The 20,276-nt window shown below is 38.7% G+C and overlaps 1 protein-coding gene across 4 annotated transcripts in view; it reads left to right on the top strand.

The window, feature by feature from the left end:
- SYTL5 (synaptotagmin like 5) overlaps nt 1–16,332 on the top strand; it is an 87,295-nt gene extending 70,963 nt beyond the window's left edge. For 3 of the 4 annotated variants that reach the window (XM_021286553.2, XM_021286554.2, XM_005501668.3), the window contains 8 exons: nt 2,127–2,192; nt 3,167–3,345; nt 4,194–4,296; nt 6,494–6,655; nt 10,343–10,451; nt 11,982–12,117; nt 14,620–14,828; nt 15,450–16,332. In XM_021286553.2, coding sequence (XP_021142228.2) covers nt 2,127–2,192; nt 3,167–3,345; nt 4,194–4,296; nt 6,494–6,655; nt 10,343–10,451; nt 11,982–12,117; nt 14,620–14,828; nt 15,450–15,592 — 1,107 coding nt within the window. In that variant the 3' untranslated portion in view covers nt 15,593–16,332. The remainder of the gene's footprint in view (nt 1–2,126; nt 2,193–3,166; nt 3,346–4,193; nt 4,297–6,493; nt 6,656–10,342; nt 10,452–11,981; nt 12,118–14,619; nt 14,829–15,449) is intronic. The other variant, XM_021286555.2, reaches the window with a different exon arrangement.
- Nucleotides 16,333–20,276: the final 3,944 nt, after the last annotated feature.

The raw sequence follows: 20,276 nt of genomic DNA, 5'->3' as shown, positions 1-20,276 counted from the left end.
TTGTAAGCCTTTGAGCCTTCTGCACTGCACAGATTTTTTTCACATACTTATCTGTCAAATGACTGTAATATTAAGTCACACTGACATAATGTTATTAATGAACACTAGGCTCTGTGTGTTTTTTCTTTTTCTTATATTTTTTTCCTTTCTTGATTGAATATGAGAATTTGAAGTGTACAGTATGGGTACACTGACAATGAGCATTTGAGCTGAAGGAAGAAGTACCTCAAAGGGTAAAGTTACTTGAAATCTACTGTAACGTGAGTGAGCAAAAATGAAAATGGAAAGTGACACTGAACAGGAACTGTATCTCAGCATTAGGGCGTTTTTCTTTGTGTTTTCCCAAAGCTAATACGTCAACTGTGTATTTAGTTTAACCTGCATCCTTCACCAGTTCCTCTCCTAAGCACTTTAGTGTGTTGTGAAGTCCCATCACATCAGTAAGACTGAATTGTTCCATACCTTACTGCAGCAATCAGATACAATGCGAAACAAATATAGTTCTTACTGAGGTGCTAAAATGCGGCTCCACATCCTCCATATGTGGTGCTTGTTTATTACTTATGAAACTGGAAAATGAGCAGATTTCCTAAGGACGTTACATTTAGCGTATATGATGTCCAGTGTAAATGCCACAGAACAGAGTCTGTGGGGAAAAAAGCCAAGTATATGAAATACTTCTACTGAATTTGTGTTACTTTGTTTGTGGTTTGTAAGCAATTCAGAAATTGTGTTTGCATAAATTCTGGGGTTGGAGGTCTTCTGTTAGTTTAGGACGTTCTGTTGAGTTTTTTTTCCCCCACTCGTTTATCCCTCACTGCCCACTTCTCTAAAGATCAAGAAAAAGAATATTTGGATTCAGTAGAGAACAACTCATCCACCTCCTTGTGCTTTGTTTTCTGAAGTGGGCACACAAATTCTTACTTTTCTATTACAGGGATACAGGGATACAGCACATTTTGGGACTGTTAAGTTAACTAACAGTGTCCAAGGATACCCACTTTCATGTACGCTAGAGGTGGAAATGCATAAATGGTAAAGGCTGGAATTTAGCTTGAGGCATGTTAGGAAAAGGAGGAAATATGACACATTTGTGAGTGTTGCTCATTCTCCAATGATTTTAACCAGTTGTGTTCATGGAATTTCAGCCAGTTGTACAAAGAAATAAAAGGACAGGCCATTTTGGGTTGTTTGTTTGTTTTCATTTTGTTTTTTGGTTTTGTGGGTTTTTTTTAATGAAGGCTGAAGAAGGCCAGCAGAAATACAAAACCCCACCTTTTTTGCCATTTATTGTTTCTGCACAGTGCATAAATATTAACTTTATGGGTAATAATTGCTTATTTTGATTTTTCACGTCTGTTGTTGTTTACCATATCGACACAGGCCTGCTTATTCCTCCAGCTTTCTGTGCTGCAAGGCCCTTAGGCAAGATGCTTAGAGGGTTGAGTTTTGCCACAGACCGATTATTTTTGTGTGGTTCTTCCCCTTGATTGTCCTTTACCTTCCTCCCTGCAGCCAACAAGGATGGAGGTAGATCAAGATGTAGTTTCTGTTGAGCTTGTTGGTGACACTTCCAGATACTGCTCTAGCAAGCAGGGGGTGGGGGGGGAATGCTTCCACCAGTATTCTATTACTGCATTTTTTCCCAAAGAGTGGCATGTTTAAACATTTGTGTGCATTTGTATCTATTCTTACAAACTCCACAGAGAAACTGCAATTTCTTACAAAGAAGCCAATCTTGCAAATACATGAATACTTAGCTTTTTGACTACCTTAAGTGAGAGTTGATTTCATGCAGATGTAAATGAGAACAAATCCAAATACAATCCAATACAAATCCAAGTCTGCTGAGTTGGTGTTCTAAAGTGTGATTTGTTTATTTTGATACAGCAGATATTTAATTTCTATTTAATTACCTCAAGCCATGCATCTTTCAATACTTGAAGTACATGGGAAAACACTTAGCATTTCTCTGATTTGATGAGATCTTTTTCTTCCTTGCCTGCTATGACTTTGCAATACAAACTTCCTTTAGATAGGTAAAGATTTATTGCTGCACTTAGTCTTTCTTATTACAGCTATCTGATGCTCTTTTCTCTTGACCTTTTGCACTACCTTCTTCAAAGAGCTCCCCAGAAGGCTCTGACAGAAAATGGACGTATTTAAATGTGCCTGAAACAGACGGTGATACTGTGAGTTCTCCTGAAACTTCTGCTTAGCTTACTTTTAAGGTTTCTCTCTCTTTTGTTCGTTTTTGTTAAAGGCTATACCTGTGTGTCTCGCAAGGTTTCTTCCACGTTAAGATTTAGATGGTTATATACGTTTTTGAGTGATCTTGCTCAATGGCTCAAAAGAAAATCTGCACCAGATTTCTCGAATGTCTTTGGTTCTGGCAGTGTGCACAATGCTCTGGTTTTCTTTCAAAACTATTTAATTCTTTCCTAATTGTTATCTTTTGGAAGAGGAAATCCTCCCAGCAATATTGTGCATGGTATAAGTGTAAAAAAGAATTTGAGGAATGATGTATTACATTGCAGTGGAAAATTTTGTGGGATTATTGCTAAACATTTTTGGCTTCAGGAAAATTTCAGAAATATGGTGGGTAGTAAATTTTGCTCATTCTTTTAGAATTGCTAATGAGAGATGGGTGTCACTTTAAACAAACATGGATTTATACAATCTCCATTATGGGAAACATCCTTATAACATTTTCTAATGGTTCTATCAGCAGTTGTTTTATGAAACTCAGGAAAAATTAGGTGCACAGCTGGGACAGAGAGGTGATTTTTTTTTTAAATATATTTTTTTAATATATATTTTTTTTTTCTGCTTGGAACTTACATGAGCTTACAATTTATGTAGCCTGTCTGCTTTTCAGTTCATGCATGAATTAACTGGTGGTAATTTGGATTTGTCATGTTTATAAATAGGTTTGAGTCCTGCATGGAAAAACATCAACTGTCTAGACATTTAAGCTATTATTAATTATAGTTCTTATTCCCTTTTGCATCAAATGGTGGTATTTATGGTCTACGGTATATCTGTTTTCCTAGCAAGCCCTAACAAGTGTGACAGTATTGCAAAGCTGTGGCTGTATGAAAAAAATCAGATTCTGAAAAAGAGTGATTTGTTGAAGCCTCTAAGTCCCTTTTCTCTCCCCCTCCAGACTAGCATCAACAGTATGCTGAGTGTATATAGTGAAACTGGTGACTATGGCAACGTGAAGGTCAGTGGTGAAATACTTCTCAACATCAACTACAGCTACAAAACAGGTGCCCTCAACATCCTGGTAAAAAGTTGCAGAAACCTGGCTGTTGCAGATGAGAAGAAGCACAGGACCGATCCGTAAGCACAAAGTATTTCCTTAAACTCTGCTGGGGGTGTCCTCCACCACATCATGTGCTGTAGCCTGGGGCTGTGATGTGAGCCTGAGAACTCATAGGATGCAGCTGCTACAAGCCAGCAGTTTGATGATAGTTGGGTTTGGATTCCCTGTGGAAAATGCATTTTCAATATGTTTCTTAAGGCAATGTGTGCATGTCCTGGGGATTACTTAGTTTACTTATCAATCTGTTTGATAGTAAAAGTCCAAAAAAAATGAAGGAATAGGGAGGTTGAATTGATTTCTTAATTCTAGAATTAAAAATAAATTATATGAGAGGAGTAATGTTTTGCAGGGAGGGAGGGACAGAGAACTTTGGTTCACACATCCATAGATTCACTGTGTAAGGACCATGTTTTCTGAACTTCCCAGTATAGTTTTCAGTATAATATGTAAATTCTCTCATCAGGAAGTAATAATTCATGTCTCTAATAATGTGTAATTCTATCATATGTAAGCTATGAAGTTTTTAATTCTCTTGTATTTTCAGTGTACGTGCTGTCATATGTAACCAGTCAGTAATCGTATACTGCAAAAGCGAAAGTGTTAGGAAAGCTTTCTGCATTTCTGAAAATGAGTAAATTAATTTAGCTCTGCCTTTTGTTATCCTGACCCTGTCTGACTAACACTGATATGTTTGTAGATAACAACCATGCCTTTCCATTTTTCACACGTTCTCTGTTACACGTGTACATTGTTTAGACTGCAAAAAATTAATTTCCTCGTATGGGTTGCTGGTGCAGCAATGTCAGGTCCTTGCTCAAACTGGTCATTTTTATTCCTTGCTAATAATTTACTGCTTGGTCTTCAGATATGTCAAAGCATACCTTCTGCCTGATAAGTCACGCCAAAGTAAACGCAAGACCAAAATTAAGAGTAACAGCACCAATCCAGAATTTAATGAAACGCTGAAGGTGAGAACACTGTCTCTCTCTCAGGCTGTAATGAATGTTCTGCTTGTGCTCACAGGTGTTTGCTATATGTGTTCCAGTGTGGGGATTAGAATTTGGAAGGGATGCCTCAAAGGGAAGGTATTGAACCAAAAACATCTAGTAATTATGTGAGTTGTAATTTCTGGCCTTTAGCATTGAGGAAGTGTTTTTGTTTGGTTCTCCCTTCTACAGATAGAACTTCTATTAGTTTTCATAGATCTTTTTCAAAATTGTTGATGTTTCCATGTGATCTGATCTCAGAGATGTTAAAAGCACCTTGAAGATTTTTATATACCCTAAGTTAGCAACTAATGCTGAAGTAGACCTAATTTGAAACTTCCAGTCTAACTGATTTCAAAGAGGAAATAACCTTTTGCAGCAAGATCTGAATTTCTCTGGAGATCTTCATTTATTTTTGAAGTAGAACTGACTTTGATAATAAAATGCCAGCAACAGCTTCACTCCCTGCCTTCCTAAAAAAGCTATGTTAAAGTTCATTTTCTGTTGCAAAAGACAACGACAGATTACTCCCTTGAGGACTGGTGGAGCACAGCGCCCAGGCTCTTTCCTTCTTTGCCTTTTGCCCACGTCTGCTGCAGAGGCTGAACTATTTTGAGCTCCTCACGAGCTGCTTATTCACCTCCTTGGCTCTGTGGTGCAGCTGGGAATGGCAGAGCCTCTGTCCAGTTTGCTGCTTGTCTGGCACCTGGACCACAAAGCTCCTGGTGCTTCCCCATCCTGTCGATGGACAAGAGTTACCCCAGCTGGCTGTCATGAGGCCAGAAACTCTTTAGTTTCTCCGGATTTTTTTTTTTTTTCTTTTTTGGTAACTTCGGTGATGTTTTAAAATAAACTTGTTATAATAGAGGCTAATTGATGTTCCCTGGCCAGTACACTTGGCTTACACTGACTACAAAACCATTTTGCAGACTTATACTCACTTGGCCTAGCCAGACTGCCTGCCAAGGCAAAGTCTCTTGTATAGCCTCATGTCTAAAAGGTTTTTAGCAAAGTTAAGACTTACCTGAACTGAAACAAAGGTGTTAGACTCAATTTAGCAAGGAACATAGTTAGTACTGAACATGTCTGCTAGTAGGGAACTTGGTGAACATGGGACCTGGAGGTCTGTTAAAAATACCAACTGTAACAACGTGGGCTTATTTGAATTGTGGTTAAGTGAGCAAGAGCTACATCTGTTCATCCAAGCTGTAACTACTGTTAAAACAAACAAACAAACAAAACTATACCTTTGCAATTCTTTCCTCTTTGACTTTTTTTCCATTGTTGCTGAATGTGACATCTCTCACAGTGGTACTGCTGGCATCCAGGATGAGGCATTGTAGACATATTTCTACATGAATAACCTACTTGTGTGACTTTGCCAACTGACTTGACTGTTTCAGTTTTTGGAGAATATGTGTCCATGTCCAGATGTTGTTCCCGATGCAAAAAATGAAGACATCTGGGTCTCTTCAGCTAACACTAGGAGAAGAGTGAATTTCGGCAAATTAATGGGCCTTTTGCTAAAAGTAGAGTGTCCAGAGATAGAATTCCAGATGTTTATAATTTTCTGTGTATTTGCTAGAATATTATGTTTCTTCAGAGGAGTTTTTAATAGCTTTCACAACCATCAATGGTTACTAAGACTGATACGCTTGGTGCGTGCTTTGCAGATGCAGTTTTACTTGTTTTCAGAACAATTTTTCATAAGTTACAAAGACACAGTTGGAAATGAGAGGAGACAATTTCCATAAAGTAGTGTAAAGCAGACTCTCTTTAGAGGTGAAAGAACCAGTGGGGTTTCTTCTTATGAACTGAATTTTGATGTTGATCTTCGTCTTTTACACAAACTTACAAGGAATTTACAGGATCATCATTTTAATAATCACAAATTGCTTTATAGTCATATATACCCAGTAAATAATACAGAAAATACACAATCATGATAGTAATATGAATTACCATTGGATATATACTGCAAAGAAAAGAGTTAGGTTTAACATTAACATTATGAGTTTTCTGGCTAGATCAATCTTGTTTGCAAAGAAAACAAATCTGGTTTATGCGTCTTTTGTTAGCTGCCGTGGGCTTCCTTATATTGAGCTAGAGTTGTGTCTTTGTGGAAACTACTATTTCTGCTTATTCTGAGAGTTTTCTTTTTCTCTTTTTCTGTTGGTAGTATGTCATCAGTCACACACAGCTAGAAACCAGGACCCTGCAGCTTTCTGTCTGGCACTATGACAGATTTGGACACAACAGCTTCCTTGGGGAGGTGGAAATTCCGTTTGATTCTTGGAACTTCGAAAGTCAGGGCGATGAGTGGTTTGTGCTCCAGCCCAAGGTAAGGGTTTCCAGGGGCCAGTGAAGGTGCTGTGAAACAAATTTAGCAAGGTTCAGTTATTTTTCCTTTGGAACATGTTTGTTAAACAGTGTCTCTGAGTGTTTAATGGTAATAAAATAATATCTTTGTTCTTTATTCAATCAAAACATACTGGTTTTCAAGTCTTCATGAAACATTACATGTGATTGGCTACTTAAAAATCAACAAAAATACCCTCACTTTTAAATAAACTATAAATTCATTTTGTAGTAAACTGCAGTGTAGAAATGACCTAGTAAACAAATTGATTTTTTTTAAAAGTAGTACATAAACCAAAGGATTGTGCTACCACTTCCCCCTATCCAACCCTTAACAGTTTATTACAATAAAAAGATTTTCTTTGTTTCAGTTCAAAGTGTTCTACACCTTTCAGCTGTGACAAAATAACTTCTTAATCTCTTACTCACCTTAACTAGGAAGGTGCAAGATAAGGCTTCTCAGCAGGCGAGTCACCTGGCCTGTGAAACAGGCCTTGCATTATACTTGGCTAAGGATAGAATGACTTCTCTCTCTAGCGCACCCCCTGCTTTGGCAAAGGTGTTTATTTTTGGAAGAGATTCAAAGAGCTATTGTGAGCTAGAGGATTAAAGGCTTCAGCATTGCTTGCTCCTGCAGAAGCCAGAATCCCCAGAAATTCCAGAAGTTTAAATTGCCCTTTCAGAAAGAGTATTTTTCCAAGGTTGTACTGCAAGTGGTGTGGAGATAGACTCAGGTGACTTGTTTGCTCTGTGTTCATTATGTTCCAGGAAATAGTGTTACATTTGGAGTTTCAGGAGACTGTGTTTGATTTGTGCCTTTCTCTCAGGTGGGAGAGGGATCTGATTGCCATATAATTGATTTCAGAGTATAGCCCTGTGTGGAGCTTACATCTAAACTGTCACAAATTTATACTTTATTAAGATAATTTGCCAGAAGCTACATAAGGAAATTGGTCTCTTCTTTGAACACTTACACACCTCACAAAGTGGCAAGGAAAATCATTCCCAGTTTCCTAGTTCAGCTTTGCTAACAAGGGTGACCACTAGCTCTTCCTTGATGGTCCAGACAAGGTGAGACCAGGACGAAAACGTGACTAATGATGGCAAACATTTTTCAGTCAGCACCGTGGCCAGGCCAGGATTATACCTGCCTCCTTACAAGCTTGCTTCATCTAAGTTACTTCCATTGGGTCTGCTTTTGAAGTAGAATAAATATCTACTACGTGTCTTTCGTAGCTCTGGCTGGTGTCAAAGGCTGATCTTATTTATACTCACAAGTTTACAAAAATAAGATACACATCTAGTATTTGTTTTGCTTGCAGTTTGTATGCAATGTTGGTCAGAAATTACGCTTCTTATAGTGCAGTAGTCTCCTTGTCATCTCATGTCAGTCTGTGGGGGTTTGAGTATGGGTGGTTTCTTTTAATCCTAATGGGGAAAACCAAAACAAAACCAAAACAGTCATGAATCTGTCTTGCTCAGGAAAAAAGTAATGAGGTGCGATGCATTTCAGCTATTCCAGCTGGAAGGTGTTTTCTGATTATTTCCAAACCCATTTAATGGATTTTCACATGAGTTCTTTTTTACCAAAGAAAACAAACACAGAGTTGGTCTTGTCTGCTTTCTAAGTTGTTATAAATAGTATTTCTAAACTTAAAATGCTGCTAAGATTTTTGATCAGTAAATATAATATTTTTTAATATCAGTTATTGCATTTTGCATTTTTAAAAAGCACAGGTTAATATACATTCAAGTTACATGCTGTTCTCCCATACGAACTGCCTGACAGAGACAGGAATGGCAGTGAAACGTTTCTCGGGCTTTATTACAGTGCTTTATTACAGTGCTTTATTTGTTCTATCATGAATCATTTAGCTGCTTTAGTGAAAAGGTTGGAGACTTTAAGTCATGTTTATTCTATGAGCATTGAATGTCTGTTTTTAAGAGGAGTGTGGTTAGCTCAGAAAAGTAAGATAAAATAGTTCTGTGGTTAAAGAGAAGGCAGAGTCTAGAGCCCTGTTATATGCTGGTTTTGGGGGTTAGGCTGACAAATTGCTCCTGACCTAAGAGCTTATAAGCTTATACCATCACTTGCTCACCAGTGGAACAGAAAAAAATAATCCTTGCTGTCTTTATGGGAAACTTGATCCTAAACTTGCATAGTTCAGACCATAAGTGAGCTGCCTGACTGGCAAGATTTAGAAGTTGTACAAACTATTCCACAGCCGTTTGCTACAGGTCATCTTTTGTCCTCTGTTGTAGCAACTGGCATCAGACAGTGGTGGAGACAGGACCGTTTTAGTCCGAGTCAGTGCCCGAATGCCCGAGTTGCTGTGAAAGTGCTTCAAAGTCACAAAATTGCCATGTTGTTTTCACTAAAATGGCTTTGTACCCTGTCCCCATCCTTGTGCAGAGACTCAGCTCCAGTAAGCACAGTCAGTGCCTTAGCCTGGGGTCTGTGATATGAAGGCAATGCTGACTCTGTTCATGTCGCTGTATGTATTTCTGGTGGGGCTTTTTTTTGTGTTTTCTCTTGGTAATAGAATTTTTACCTCCCTGGGTAGTTAGGAAACAAGCTGAATGCATTGCAGAGAAATGCTCTTACAGATCAGGCATTCGTCTGTAAGCAGTTCTTTAAAGGCCTATGTGGTACCTTGGTGTGTGTCTCTCAGCACTCAGGAGTCCTTTCTTCTTTATACACGTGCTTTGTCCCTGTTGAGAGATGAGGAAGATTTGTTGATTTGTACCCAAACCTGAGCACTGACGCATGTGCAGAAATGGAAGTATCTGCATAGTCCCATCTCCATTACTGGGTATCGCTAAGCAAGGTCACCATCTGCCTGAGTTTTTCATAGACCTGATCTCTGATGTAAATGTGCAAGGCTTCTTCTTTCACTGTGGTTTGTTTTTCTAGAGGTCAGTCTGAACTGGCGTAACATGTTCTCTCTGTGTTGCATCTATTGTTCTAAAATGTAGTTTCCAACTTCTTACTATGCAAATGGCAGTTCAGCACATGTCAGTGAAGGCCTAATGTTCTTTTAACAAGGATGCTCTGAAAAGCACTGAATGCATGATATCTGGGCAAGATTCAAATGTTTGTGAGACAAAAAGATGCAGAAATAGTAGTTGTATAGAAATGGAAAAGGACGCTGAGAACAGCACTTTTCAAGAAGCTTTTCTATTTCAGAGCTGGACTCGGCTCTCTTCCCTTGCCTTGGTTCCCCACACTTCCATTCCAATAATGACTCAGGAGTGACTCCTCTAAAATACATGGAACCAATTACGGTTTAAAATTCTGATTGGGGGAAATAAGAGCTGAATGTCAACTTAAATTAGCTACAGTTTATTTGTGCAGAAATAAGATTGAGTGGTTTTTTTTTCTGTTTGTTTGCTTCACTTATTCGTGCTAGATATCTCTCTCCTCTGCATGTTCACTGAACACTGTCTGATGCTGTGTGGCTTTATTCTTCTAAGAGCTTACACTCCCTACCTTGTAAAATTTTCTAAAATGTGATTGCATTCAATCTGGAATGTGTATTTATCTAAAAATGGGCTGGTATATGTTTAAGAAGTGTTTCAAACACTATATTGGCACAACAAAATTAAAATCAAATTGAGAACATGAATGATTAAACTTAGCTGGATTTCTGTTTGTTTTTTTTCTTTTCAGGTGGAGGTTGTGACAGACATTGGGCTTCAATATAAAGGAGAACTGACAGTTGTTTTACGTTACATTCCCCCAGACAGAAACCTAATGCTTCCTCTAGGGCAGTTTCAAGGTAAAGCAAAGCAAACATTAATGGCAGCATATGATAACACCCCTCCGAGCAGTAAAAATCCTCACCTAGGGTGAAGTAATGGTATTTGTGAAGATTGAAATCATACTTAAATATAGTAGTTGTCATTATCTGTGGGAATTTTGAACCATGAATATATTTTTCCTGCTTCATCCTCTTCACTTAAATTGAATTCAAGGAGAAAGAAGGGAACAGGAGTGTGTAGTCAAATACTGATGTATGGCTGTGACCTAATTAAAAATATTCAGACATTAGGTAACATGATTGAGGACAGCCACATAGAAATAAATTGTCTGCATCATAGTCTGTGGATTCTTTGTTCAGCTAGTTATAAACAGTGTATAGCTGATAAAAGTAACAGACTTCACTTAGTTCTTCATGCTGGGTTATCCTTAGGCTTACCTGTCTTCTCATTTTCAGTCTTTTTTCACACTGTTTTATCTCTGCTCGGTTTTACTGTATTACTGCTGTAATTCAGTCCTGTTAGATGTTATTTGAATTTTGTAGGGTAAGCCATTATTTTCATCAACAGTGAATAGGAGGAAATAGTTACTAACTCTTTACATTGTAGTAGCATGAGGAACAGCAATCATCTGAAATGAATGCAATCACTGAGTAGCACCCGAGTGTACCAGACGACAGGTATATCACTGTCTTAGTGATAGTATTGCTTGCTAGCATTAAGATTTGATAGATGTATTAGACATTTTCTTTTTCTTTCTCTCTTTTTTTTTTTTTTTATTTTGGCAGATAACTCTCCCTCTGCTAGCAGGAATTTCAAGATTTTCTCTTAAAAGCTAATTGTTATCTGAAAAGTCCAGATATACGCTATCTGATTTTTATTTTTTTTTTTCTAATTAGTACATTTTAACATCACTCCTGATATTTTTTTTCTGATGTTTTCAGCCCAAATCAGTGTGTACAATCCCTGCTGATAAGCCTCTCGGAATCTGCAGAAGCAGCAAGTACCCATGTCTTCATGCTGCTGTTCAAAACCAGCAGCGTGTCAGTGAGCACCGTGTCCTTTGTCACAGTCTCCAAGGAGCACTGTGTCCTCAAACATGAAATTCAAGTGGCGTACTTCTGCGTTTTAAGCTTTGCCTTTATGCCTTGCTTGTGGTGTGAGGCTGCCTTAACATCAGTGGTGGAAGTGGATTCTGAAAAAGCATAGGACTTAGAGGATGTGCAGCCCTTTGTGTTCAGCACAGTAATTCACAAATACTTACATTTAGATGGCACTTCAGATAGGGCGCTCTGTTGTGTCCAGTAAGGACTAGCTATTTACCTGGTCAAGTTCTTTGTCAAATATGGAGTTATTTTTCTGTCCCTGCCTTCTTAGTTTCTCTACCCATAGGTAATTAGAATATCCTCCTAAGAAATACTTTAATGCCATTGCAGTAAATTGTTTAAAAAAAAAAAAAAATCTGACTAAGACAATTTACATTTCCAAATCAGTCTAGCAGTGTGTATATAATTTCTGATTATGTTGTTGCAACTCTTTTCTACGTATAGGAAAGAAGAGCTTTAAAAAAGGGAAAAAAGGAGAGTCCCACATGCCATGTGGAGGTATATTAGAAGTCCTCATCAAAGAAGCAAAGAATTTAACAGCAGTGAAATCAGGAGGCACATCTGACACTTTCGTGAAAGGGTCTGTGTGGTTTTTTTTTCTCTCCATTTTTTTATGGCTTTGCTGAATCATGTTTTGGCTGACCCTTTTTATTTTTCAGGATATCTGTATATATATGTATGGAGTGTCAGTCCTGAAAAGCGACTAGCACCTTGAAGTGGTATGCTGAAAGGAAGGGTGCTGCAGAATAAGGGCAGAGAGGTACAACTTGTCCCAGTGGTTAAATTCAATCATATATAAACACCAGTCAGTCAAGTGGTATGGAACCATTCATACAGAAGTGTCCACTGTGCTAATGTGCACACTGCTACAGAATATAACATTTAGTAAAAGAAAACATTTCCACTGAGTCGGCAGAGAGGGGCAGGTGAATATTCATCACTCCTGGAGGCAAGAAGTTGTAAATTAGAGCCCTCACACTAGAGATGATACCATTTACATTTTCAGGAAACTGAAATAGTATGTATTTCTTACTAAGAGGAATAGCCAGGCTATGTCCTAAGAAAGAAACTTGGTTTCAGAAAGATACAAGTCTGTTTGGATTCCTTGTAAAACTGCAAATAGCAGCTATAAAAGCAGGCATGCTCGATGAGGTTCTTTCTAATAGAGGTCACCTGAAACATATAGAAAGAGAATATTCATTATCTGCATGAAGAAATTCTGGTTTGATTCAAGTAAATATGCTAAATGAGAAAAAACTTTTCTGTCTTATGCTATAAACAGTTTTGGGGTTTTTTCTAGTGCTTAATTGGGAAAGCTCCTTGGCATGTGGTACAGTGTCAAGGAGCACATTTAAACCCTGAGGGTTCCCAGGCAGCCTATCACTGACTTCAAACATAGTGTCTTAACTCTGTCTCGTTGTCAACATTTAATATTCTTTGACAGAAGATGTTTAAAAATTCTGCTCTGATGACTTTCAGGTTGGATTTTAAAGATGCTTCATTTTGAAAATTTTAAGGTCTGTGTCACTTGTATGCATGTGCGTACATAAAAAATATATGTAGTATGACATATATGCATGTTTTTATTAGATAAGCAGCATTTTGTGTTGGACAGTCAAAAGCCAAACTAGATAGAAAATACTACGTATAGGATATACTTGCCTTTCAATAAAATTAATATAATCCTGCATGCCTCATTACATTGTTTTTTTTTCATAAATATAAGTTATCCATCTGAAATATTACATTTAAGAAATAATGGATAGCTTAAAGACTTTGCCAGTTTTTGCTCTCAGTGCTAGCATTCAGAGTTGCTGATTTTAAAATATGCTGTAGTTAATTTCTAACAGTTTGAGTGCTGTTACTAAATGGTGACTATCCTGCCCTTAATTCCCTGGTGGAGCTGAGAATTTATCTTGATCTTGTAGTGTGCTTCAAACTATCACTCAGCTCATACACTTAATGAAGAATTTTGAACTATTCTTTCTATGTATTTATTCTCCCATGTAATCTCTCTTTGCCTGGTATATGTGAAGGCATTTTCTTTTACTGAATAGACTGATCCCACTACAATGTGTTCTTACCTGGAGCTTGCAACAGACTTCAAGGAGAAAATGTTGCCAAAGCCTTTTCACATTAGCAGTAGCAATGTGTGGCAAATAAGTCTCTGGACTCTCTTTAGTTAGTGGTGTTTGCTGTTGCTGACATGGATTATTCAGTACAGTGAACAAGAGTCTTGTTTTCCTTGGACTATTTCTCTGTTATGTGTCATGGCCAAATGCATAACGAAGTTGCCACAAACAAGTTGAGGTGCTGCAGCATTCTGATTTGCACTGTTAGCTTCATTCAGACTAGCTTGGGATGATAAGTTGACATAACAGCCCTTATTAGCCCCCTGCAGTAAACAAGCTTTTGTTAGTTGTCAAGTAAAAACTTGCAGAAGAATCCTGATCCAGCTCTAGTGATTCATTACTATAGTACATGTTACCCTTTAGTATTTATATGCAACCACACAGTCATTTCATTAGCTTTGCTGAAGGAGCTGAAGGTACAGACTATGAAAATTTGTACAGGCCTCTGATTTTCAGCTAACATATTAAGTTCTCTTAGTTTCACTAAAGAAATTCACCACTAAAAGTGTTTCTGCACTCAGTAGGGTGTTAGGGAATTCAAAGTACTGGTGCTAAACTGCTGAAATTCCTTCCTTACCCAGCATTTCTTCTTCTTCCTGGAGGACTTTCTGCCCTGCTGTGAGACAGAGACTGGACTGGGTGACTCCAGAGGCCTCTTCTGGCCCACAGTTTTATGATCCTGTCTATATTTTGTCTCACTGAAGTAAAAGGCTTGTGGTTAAGAGCCAAGGAATGGGGCAAGGAGACCTAATTTGTTTTTGCTGGTGATAACTGACACTATAGCTGTAAGAGCACAAATGCTAAATGTGCAGTTCAGGTATACGCTCAATTTAATAACAGTGGGGAGTAGAGTCCTGATCTCATTTGAGTCTCTACATGTTTGTAATTCTTTATGACTATTGTGACATCCTGTCTAAATATTGAATTTTCCTTTTTTTTCTCTCTCCCAGATACCTTCTTCCAGATGACAGCAAAGCTACAAAACACAAAACTCCCATAATAAAAAAGAGCGTGAACCCCCAGTGGAATCATACCTTTGCATTCAGTGGCCTGAATTCAAGGGATATACGTAACGTCTGCCTAGAACTAACTGTGTGGGACAAGGAGTCACTCTCCAGTAACATTTTTTTGGGAGGGGTCCGTTTGAGCACTGGAAATGGTAAGATCCCACCTGACTGGTGATTGCATTTCTTATTCTGCTCTTCTTCCCCATCCTACATGATTCATGTGTATGAGGGACAGAAATGCTACTGAATGTATGGAAAGTATATGGAAACTTGGGGAAACTGAAAAGGGAGAGAAGGCAACAGGTAATCTGTAGATGTAGATGTAGTTCTTTACTTACTCTCGAGTAAGACCCAAAACTTTCGTGCCCAGTTGTACTTCTGCACAGGCTAGAAGAATGGGGAATACCTTGGAAGTGTTTCTTAACATCCCAGTGAGGAGGAGGAGACTGCTTTTGTCCAGCAACAGCCTTTCTGCTGATTATGGTGTGATCTGGAAGCAGTGTGGGTCCATTCCTCCTCTCTTAGGAGAAAGTTCCTTGTGGTGCAGACTGTGGAGGTTTGTGTGCCTCTGCCCACATGCCACAAAGGAGTGTAATGGCAAACTGGTGCTCTCCAGGAGCTACCTGGTGTCAGCATAACTCCCTGTACAGGTGGCAAGGTGGCAGTGTAAATTGCTTGTCATCTTTCTTTTACGTTGTGGGACCGAATGAGCAAGGATATGAAGTAACTGCTTACTAATATGCCAAAATGCCTCATGTTTTTGTAATTGACAGGTGTAAGTAATGGCAAGGAGGTTGACTGGATGGACTCGCAAGGGGAAGAGCAGCACCTCTGGCAGAAGATGATTGACAGTCCTGGAGCTCCTGTGGAGGGGATATTAATGCTGAGATCCAGCATGGGAAAACGCAGACTCTGAAAGACTTTTAACTCTTGAGGGGTACCAGAGGTGCTCCTGACTTGAGGCTCTTCAGGCTCTTGCCACTTTGCCCATTTGAAAGTGTTGTTGGGTTGTACTCCTTGCCTTGGATGTTAAGGCTCTGACTGAGATTTTAATGCATTCTGCACTTTCACGCGCAAGTTTTTAACCCAGGCTTCTTGTATGGATTATGTTCCTCCTGAAGCCAGTGAGAACTTGACCTTGCACAGAGATCAGACTGGCATTCCCTGTCCCTTCTGGTGACCGGTGCTCTGCTGGTGAGCACCTCTGCCTGTGGCAGGCATGGAGCGAGCACATTCTGTAGTTAGTCATTTAGTGAGTAATGCCCTGTTTACGTGTCTCCTTCTGGGTCAAAGATGGTGTAGAACGCAGCAGTGATACAGTACAAGCAGATTCACAGTGAGTCTGTGCTTTGGTATGTGAAAGATAAAAAGCCATAATGTTATGATGAATAACAAACATAATTTCTTTATCACGTTTGCTTGTTGGGCTGTGTAGTGTGCAGGAGAGCAGGCTTGGGACCAACCAGCCCACTGAGGAAGACCAGTGTGTTGTGTTGCACACTGGAAATAGGCAGCAGATGAGCTGGTACACAACACTGGTGTTCTGGCATGCTCTAGGTTGTTCTAACGCACTGTATAAAAGGCAGACTTGGTCAACGTAATCAAAGAACCCCTGATGAAAATAAATCATAACAAATTCCCAAACAGTTTCCACAACTACTTGGTATTACTGTGTTTTTCATTCGATTGACAGCTCTAGCCAACATCTTCTGATGTCATTGAACAGAGGGAATATGTTCACATGCCTGTCCCCATCTGATGAGTTGCTGAGATGAGACACATACTGGGTTTGGACATAGTTAACCAAGACCTCGATTCAACAGATTGTGTGGTAAAGTGACCTGATCAAATCAGGTGCCAGAATGGTTTGCACAACTGTGGAAGTTTTTTCCGAATGGGCTGGGATCCCATTCGGGCATGCCCACACATGTCAATTGTTAACTAGAGTAGGACTTTTTTCTCCTGTACTCTCCTGTTCTCTCTATGAACTATCAGTGCATTTAATGATAAGGGTGGGGTTTGGCCAGTTTAATCTTTTTAACCATGACAATTGTACAAGAATAAGTTTGCTATGTGGTTTCCTAAAGTGTTTTTACACCTACTTAGATCTCACATCCTTTGAGGACTTATGGAGGTTATATGTGAAAAGTATGACAGAACCCGAGGGAGTGGCAGGAAGATGTGCCAGGGGAGGTTTAGGTTGGACATTAGGAAAAGGATCTTCCCCCAGAGGGTGGTGGAGCACTGGAACAGGCTCCCCAGGGAGGTGTCACGGCCCCAAGCCTGACAGTGTTCAAGAAGAGACTGGACAAGCCCTCAGACACATGGTGTGAACTGTGGGGTTGTCCTGTGCAGGGACAGGAGTTGGACTCGATGATCCTTGTGGGTCCCTTCCAACTCAGGACATTTATGTTGTTTCAAATAGTTGTTGAGGGCTACTCCTACCATAATGAGATGAGATTATAATCTCTTTTCAAAGACAGCACATGTCTGCTTGCAAGATTAGATAATAATATAATAGCATGGCATGTGATTGCTCAGGGTACAAGGTAAAGATCAGTAAACTGAGTGAATAACATTCCTTCTGAATTTTCCAGAATTAGAACATAGCTTCCTATTAGAACAGGTAAATTTGTCTAGAGCTATCCTTACCTCTTTTATTTTTTTCCCCAAATGTTTTAATTTTGGGAGGAATGTAGTATTAGTACTAAGGAAAGAAATTGGAATATATGGACACATAACCTCTACATAAATTACTGGAAAAAAAAAACAACAGACTTTCAAATAATGTATTCAAAGTATTCAAAGATTTCTGTGAAGAATATAGACTGTAGAATCTAATTTGTTTGAGAGTTACAAATGTTGTTCTTCACAATCCAGAAACTGCAAGACATCTAAATTGAACAACAGAATATGAACTGGTAGCTGCAGCTGAAATGTTGACATTTGTAGCTCTGCTATGGTACAATTCCATACATGTGTTTAGACCTGAATCCAAAACCTTAAAATAGGGGTGCCAAACCTCATTTTGTAGGAATAGTTACATTTATACAGTGCTAAAACTATATTCTGCCCTTTGAAGGCAACTGTGAGGCTGATGTGGCTCCTGGTGAAAATGAGTTTGACACCCCTACCTTAAAACATAATGTCCTTTCCATTTCTCTCTCTTTTATTTTTTTGGTTTTTTTTTAGATATTTTATACTGGTTTTGGTTTGAGTGGCTTGAAACTGTGGGGAAATTTACAATCAATCAGTCTTTTAAAATCCTAATGTTATTAGCTTTTAAAAAATATTTATTTTTGTTAAAAACAGTATCTTAGTTATAACAAAACAAATTGTTTCATTACAATTATTTTCTATTAAAATTCTGATAGGAATTTTAAAAGTAATTGGAGGTATTGCTTGCCCAGTTTGACACCCCCAATTTTCCGAAATTACCAAGTCGTCTTTGAAAACAAAGTTGCCTTAGAAAAATCTCTGTTTAGGAACCAAAAGTCAGTAGTTGCTCAAGAATGTGGACTTCATTTTCCTTCTGTATCTGTTCTTTTTCTTCTGAAGTCCTGCTCAAATGGGGCAGTGAAGCAAGTCTAGTCTAGTTTTAGCTGGCTTTTAATTGTATGCCACAGATGCTGTGAGATGATAAATTAGGGCACAAATATCAAGCACATACATTATATGACCTTTTTCTTATCATAAGTCTTCTTTTAAGATTAGATTTTTAATTTTTTTTTTTTTTTTGGTATCAGCATGTCCCAAAATGAAACTTCTGGCACCTAAACTACCTCTCTCTTTAACACAGTCGGTCTGAGTTGTCTTTGTTGTTTGTACTGCAAACCTGCTTTTATTTGGGGAATAATAATATATTGATATGGAGACACAAGCTTGATTTTTCGCTTGCTGAAAGTTGATTGAAAAGGTAAAGCTTGTTGAATCTGAAAAAAGTGGTTCTTCAGAGTAAAATTCCAGGTAGAGTTGTAGAGGAACACAGGCAGTTGAAAGAATTGGTTTTGTTTCATTTTGATGGTGAAAATGGGAAAAATAATAGTAACACAAAAAATCCTCCAAAATGGAAACCTTTTTCTCTTGGCAACTTGAAAACCTTAAAATTATTTTGAACTGAACAAAACCTTTTACATGGAGTACAAGAGTTTGTCTCAGTTTTGCATGGTATTTTCTAACCTACTAAGCATGAACATTTTAGCTAAATCAAGTCTTGCTTCGAAAGGAAGTAGTTTGTGCTTTAATAATTCAACTTCTGCCTGTTTTGGTCCTGTGGTAGAGTTTGTGATGAGTGGACTCATCTGGAAAGTGCCACCCAGCTCATTTGCAGGCTTTAAGTTCTGCCATTTCCATCCAAAGGACTAAAATTGCACTGTGAACCTTTACCTGAAATTACAGATGGGGCTATGAACGGATTGTAGGTGTCAACTGCAGTTCAGCCTATGAAAGAAACCATTTCACCTGGGAAGTAATTTCGGCCAAGACCAGGGGTATTTGCCTTTGATGGGATTTGGAGTACTACAGTGAAATTACCTTGTAGGTTAGCTGTGACAATTCTGCATTGTGGTAGCATGTAATAGGTATCACACTCTGCCTCAAATGAGCCACAGAGAGATGATGAGCATCAGATCAACACTAGAGCAATTTTGGAAGCTTTGCTAGTCTGTGATGTTATGAGCACATCTGTAGGAAGCATTTGATTTGTGGGAAATGTCACATTTAATTACATCTCTGATGTCTTTGTTCTCTTCCTTGGCAAAAAATGATTTATGGTTTGGAAAAAGCACAAGATGATTAACTGCAGATGTGATTTCTCATTTCCCAGTTATGTGAATTAATTCCCTATAATTGTGCGTCATCATGTCCTGTGTGCTACCAGGCTGAACGAAAAGACAGAAAGCCAGGAATTACACTAAAGCTTTCCTTTTGTATGTATGTTTATGGCATTGAAGGTGCATGAATGGTTTATTCAAGGCTAATTTTTAGGAGAAAATAGCCACATTTTTAACATTGATTCATAAACTCCCTGCCCTGAGTAGATAGACATAGCAGAGCTGACGTTTCTACAGTATTTTTCCATATAGACTTGAACTGGGCACAGACTTGAACAACTCTACAGTGGTTTCTGAAAATGTGTTGCACAATGCATTTGATACATATTTTTCTAACAAGGTAACTACAGGGCTTTCATCACTTTATTTTCCCTCTTGTGACTAGATTTTGAGGGTTTGGCTTCATTAAAGAAGACTCGAAGTGCAACTTTCTCTGTAGAAGTCAAGTGGGGACAGTAAATACATCTTTAGACAGTGTGGTTACTGCCAGTATCCATCAAAAAGAGCTGATGTTGAGGGGTCTTTAAGCCTTGCCATCAGACTTTGGTTTCCAGACCCGTTTTCTGGATGCCAGAAACATTTCCCTGCTCAGTTTCCCAGCTATCTAGGACTTTAGGCTTCTAGGTGTTGATGCTCTTGCTTGCACGCTTAGATGCCAAAAGCAGGCTAAACTAGGTTTGAAATGGCCTCCCCTTCTCCTCCGCCTCCATTGTGTTACGTTTGAGTGAGGGTGGGAGGAAAGCTGGAAAGGCTGGGCGACACTGTTGC

Source organism: Columba livia, chromosome 1, assembly GCF_036013475.1.
Source record: "Columba livia isolate bColLiv1 breed racing homer chromosome 1, bColLiv1.pat.W.v2, whole genome shotgun sequence".
Lineage (NCBI taxonomy): Eukaryota > Metazoa > Chordata > Aves > Columbiformes > Columbidae > Columba > Columba livia.
The sequence above is the reverse complement of the archived record's forward strand: the minus strand, read 5'-3'. Positions and strand labels throughout refer to the sequence as shown.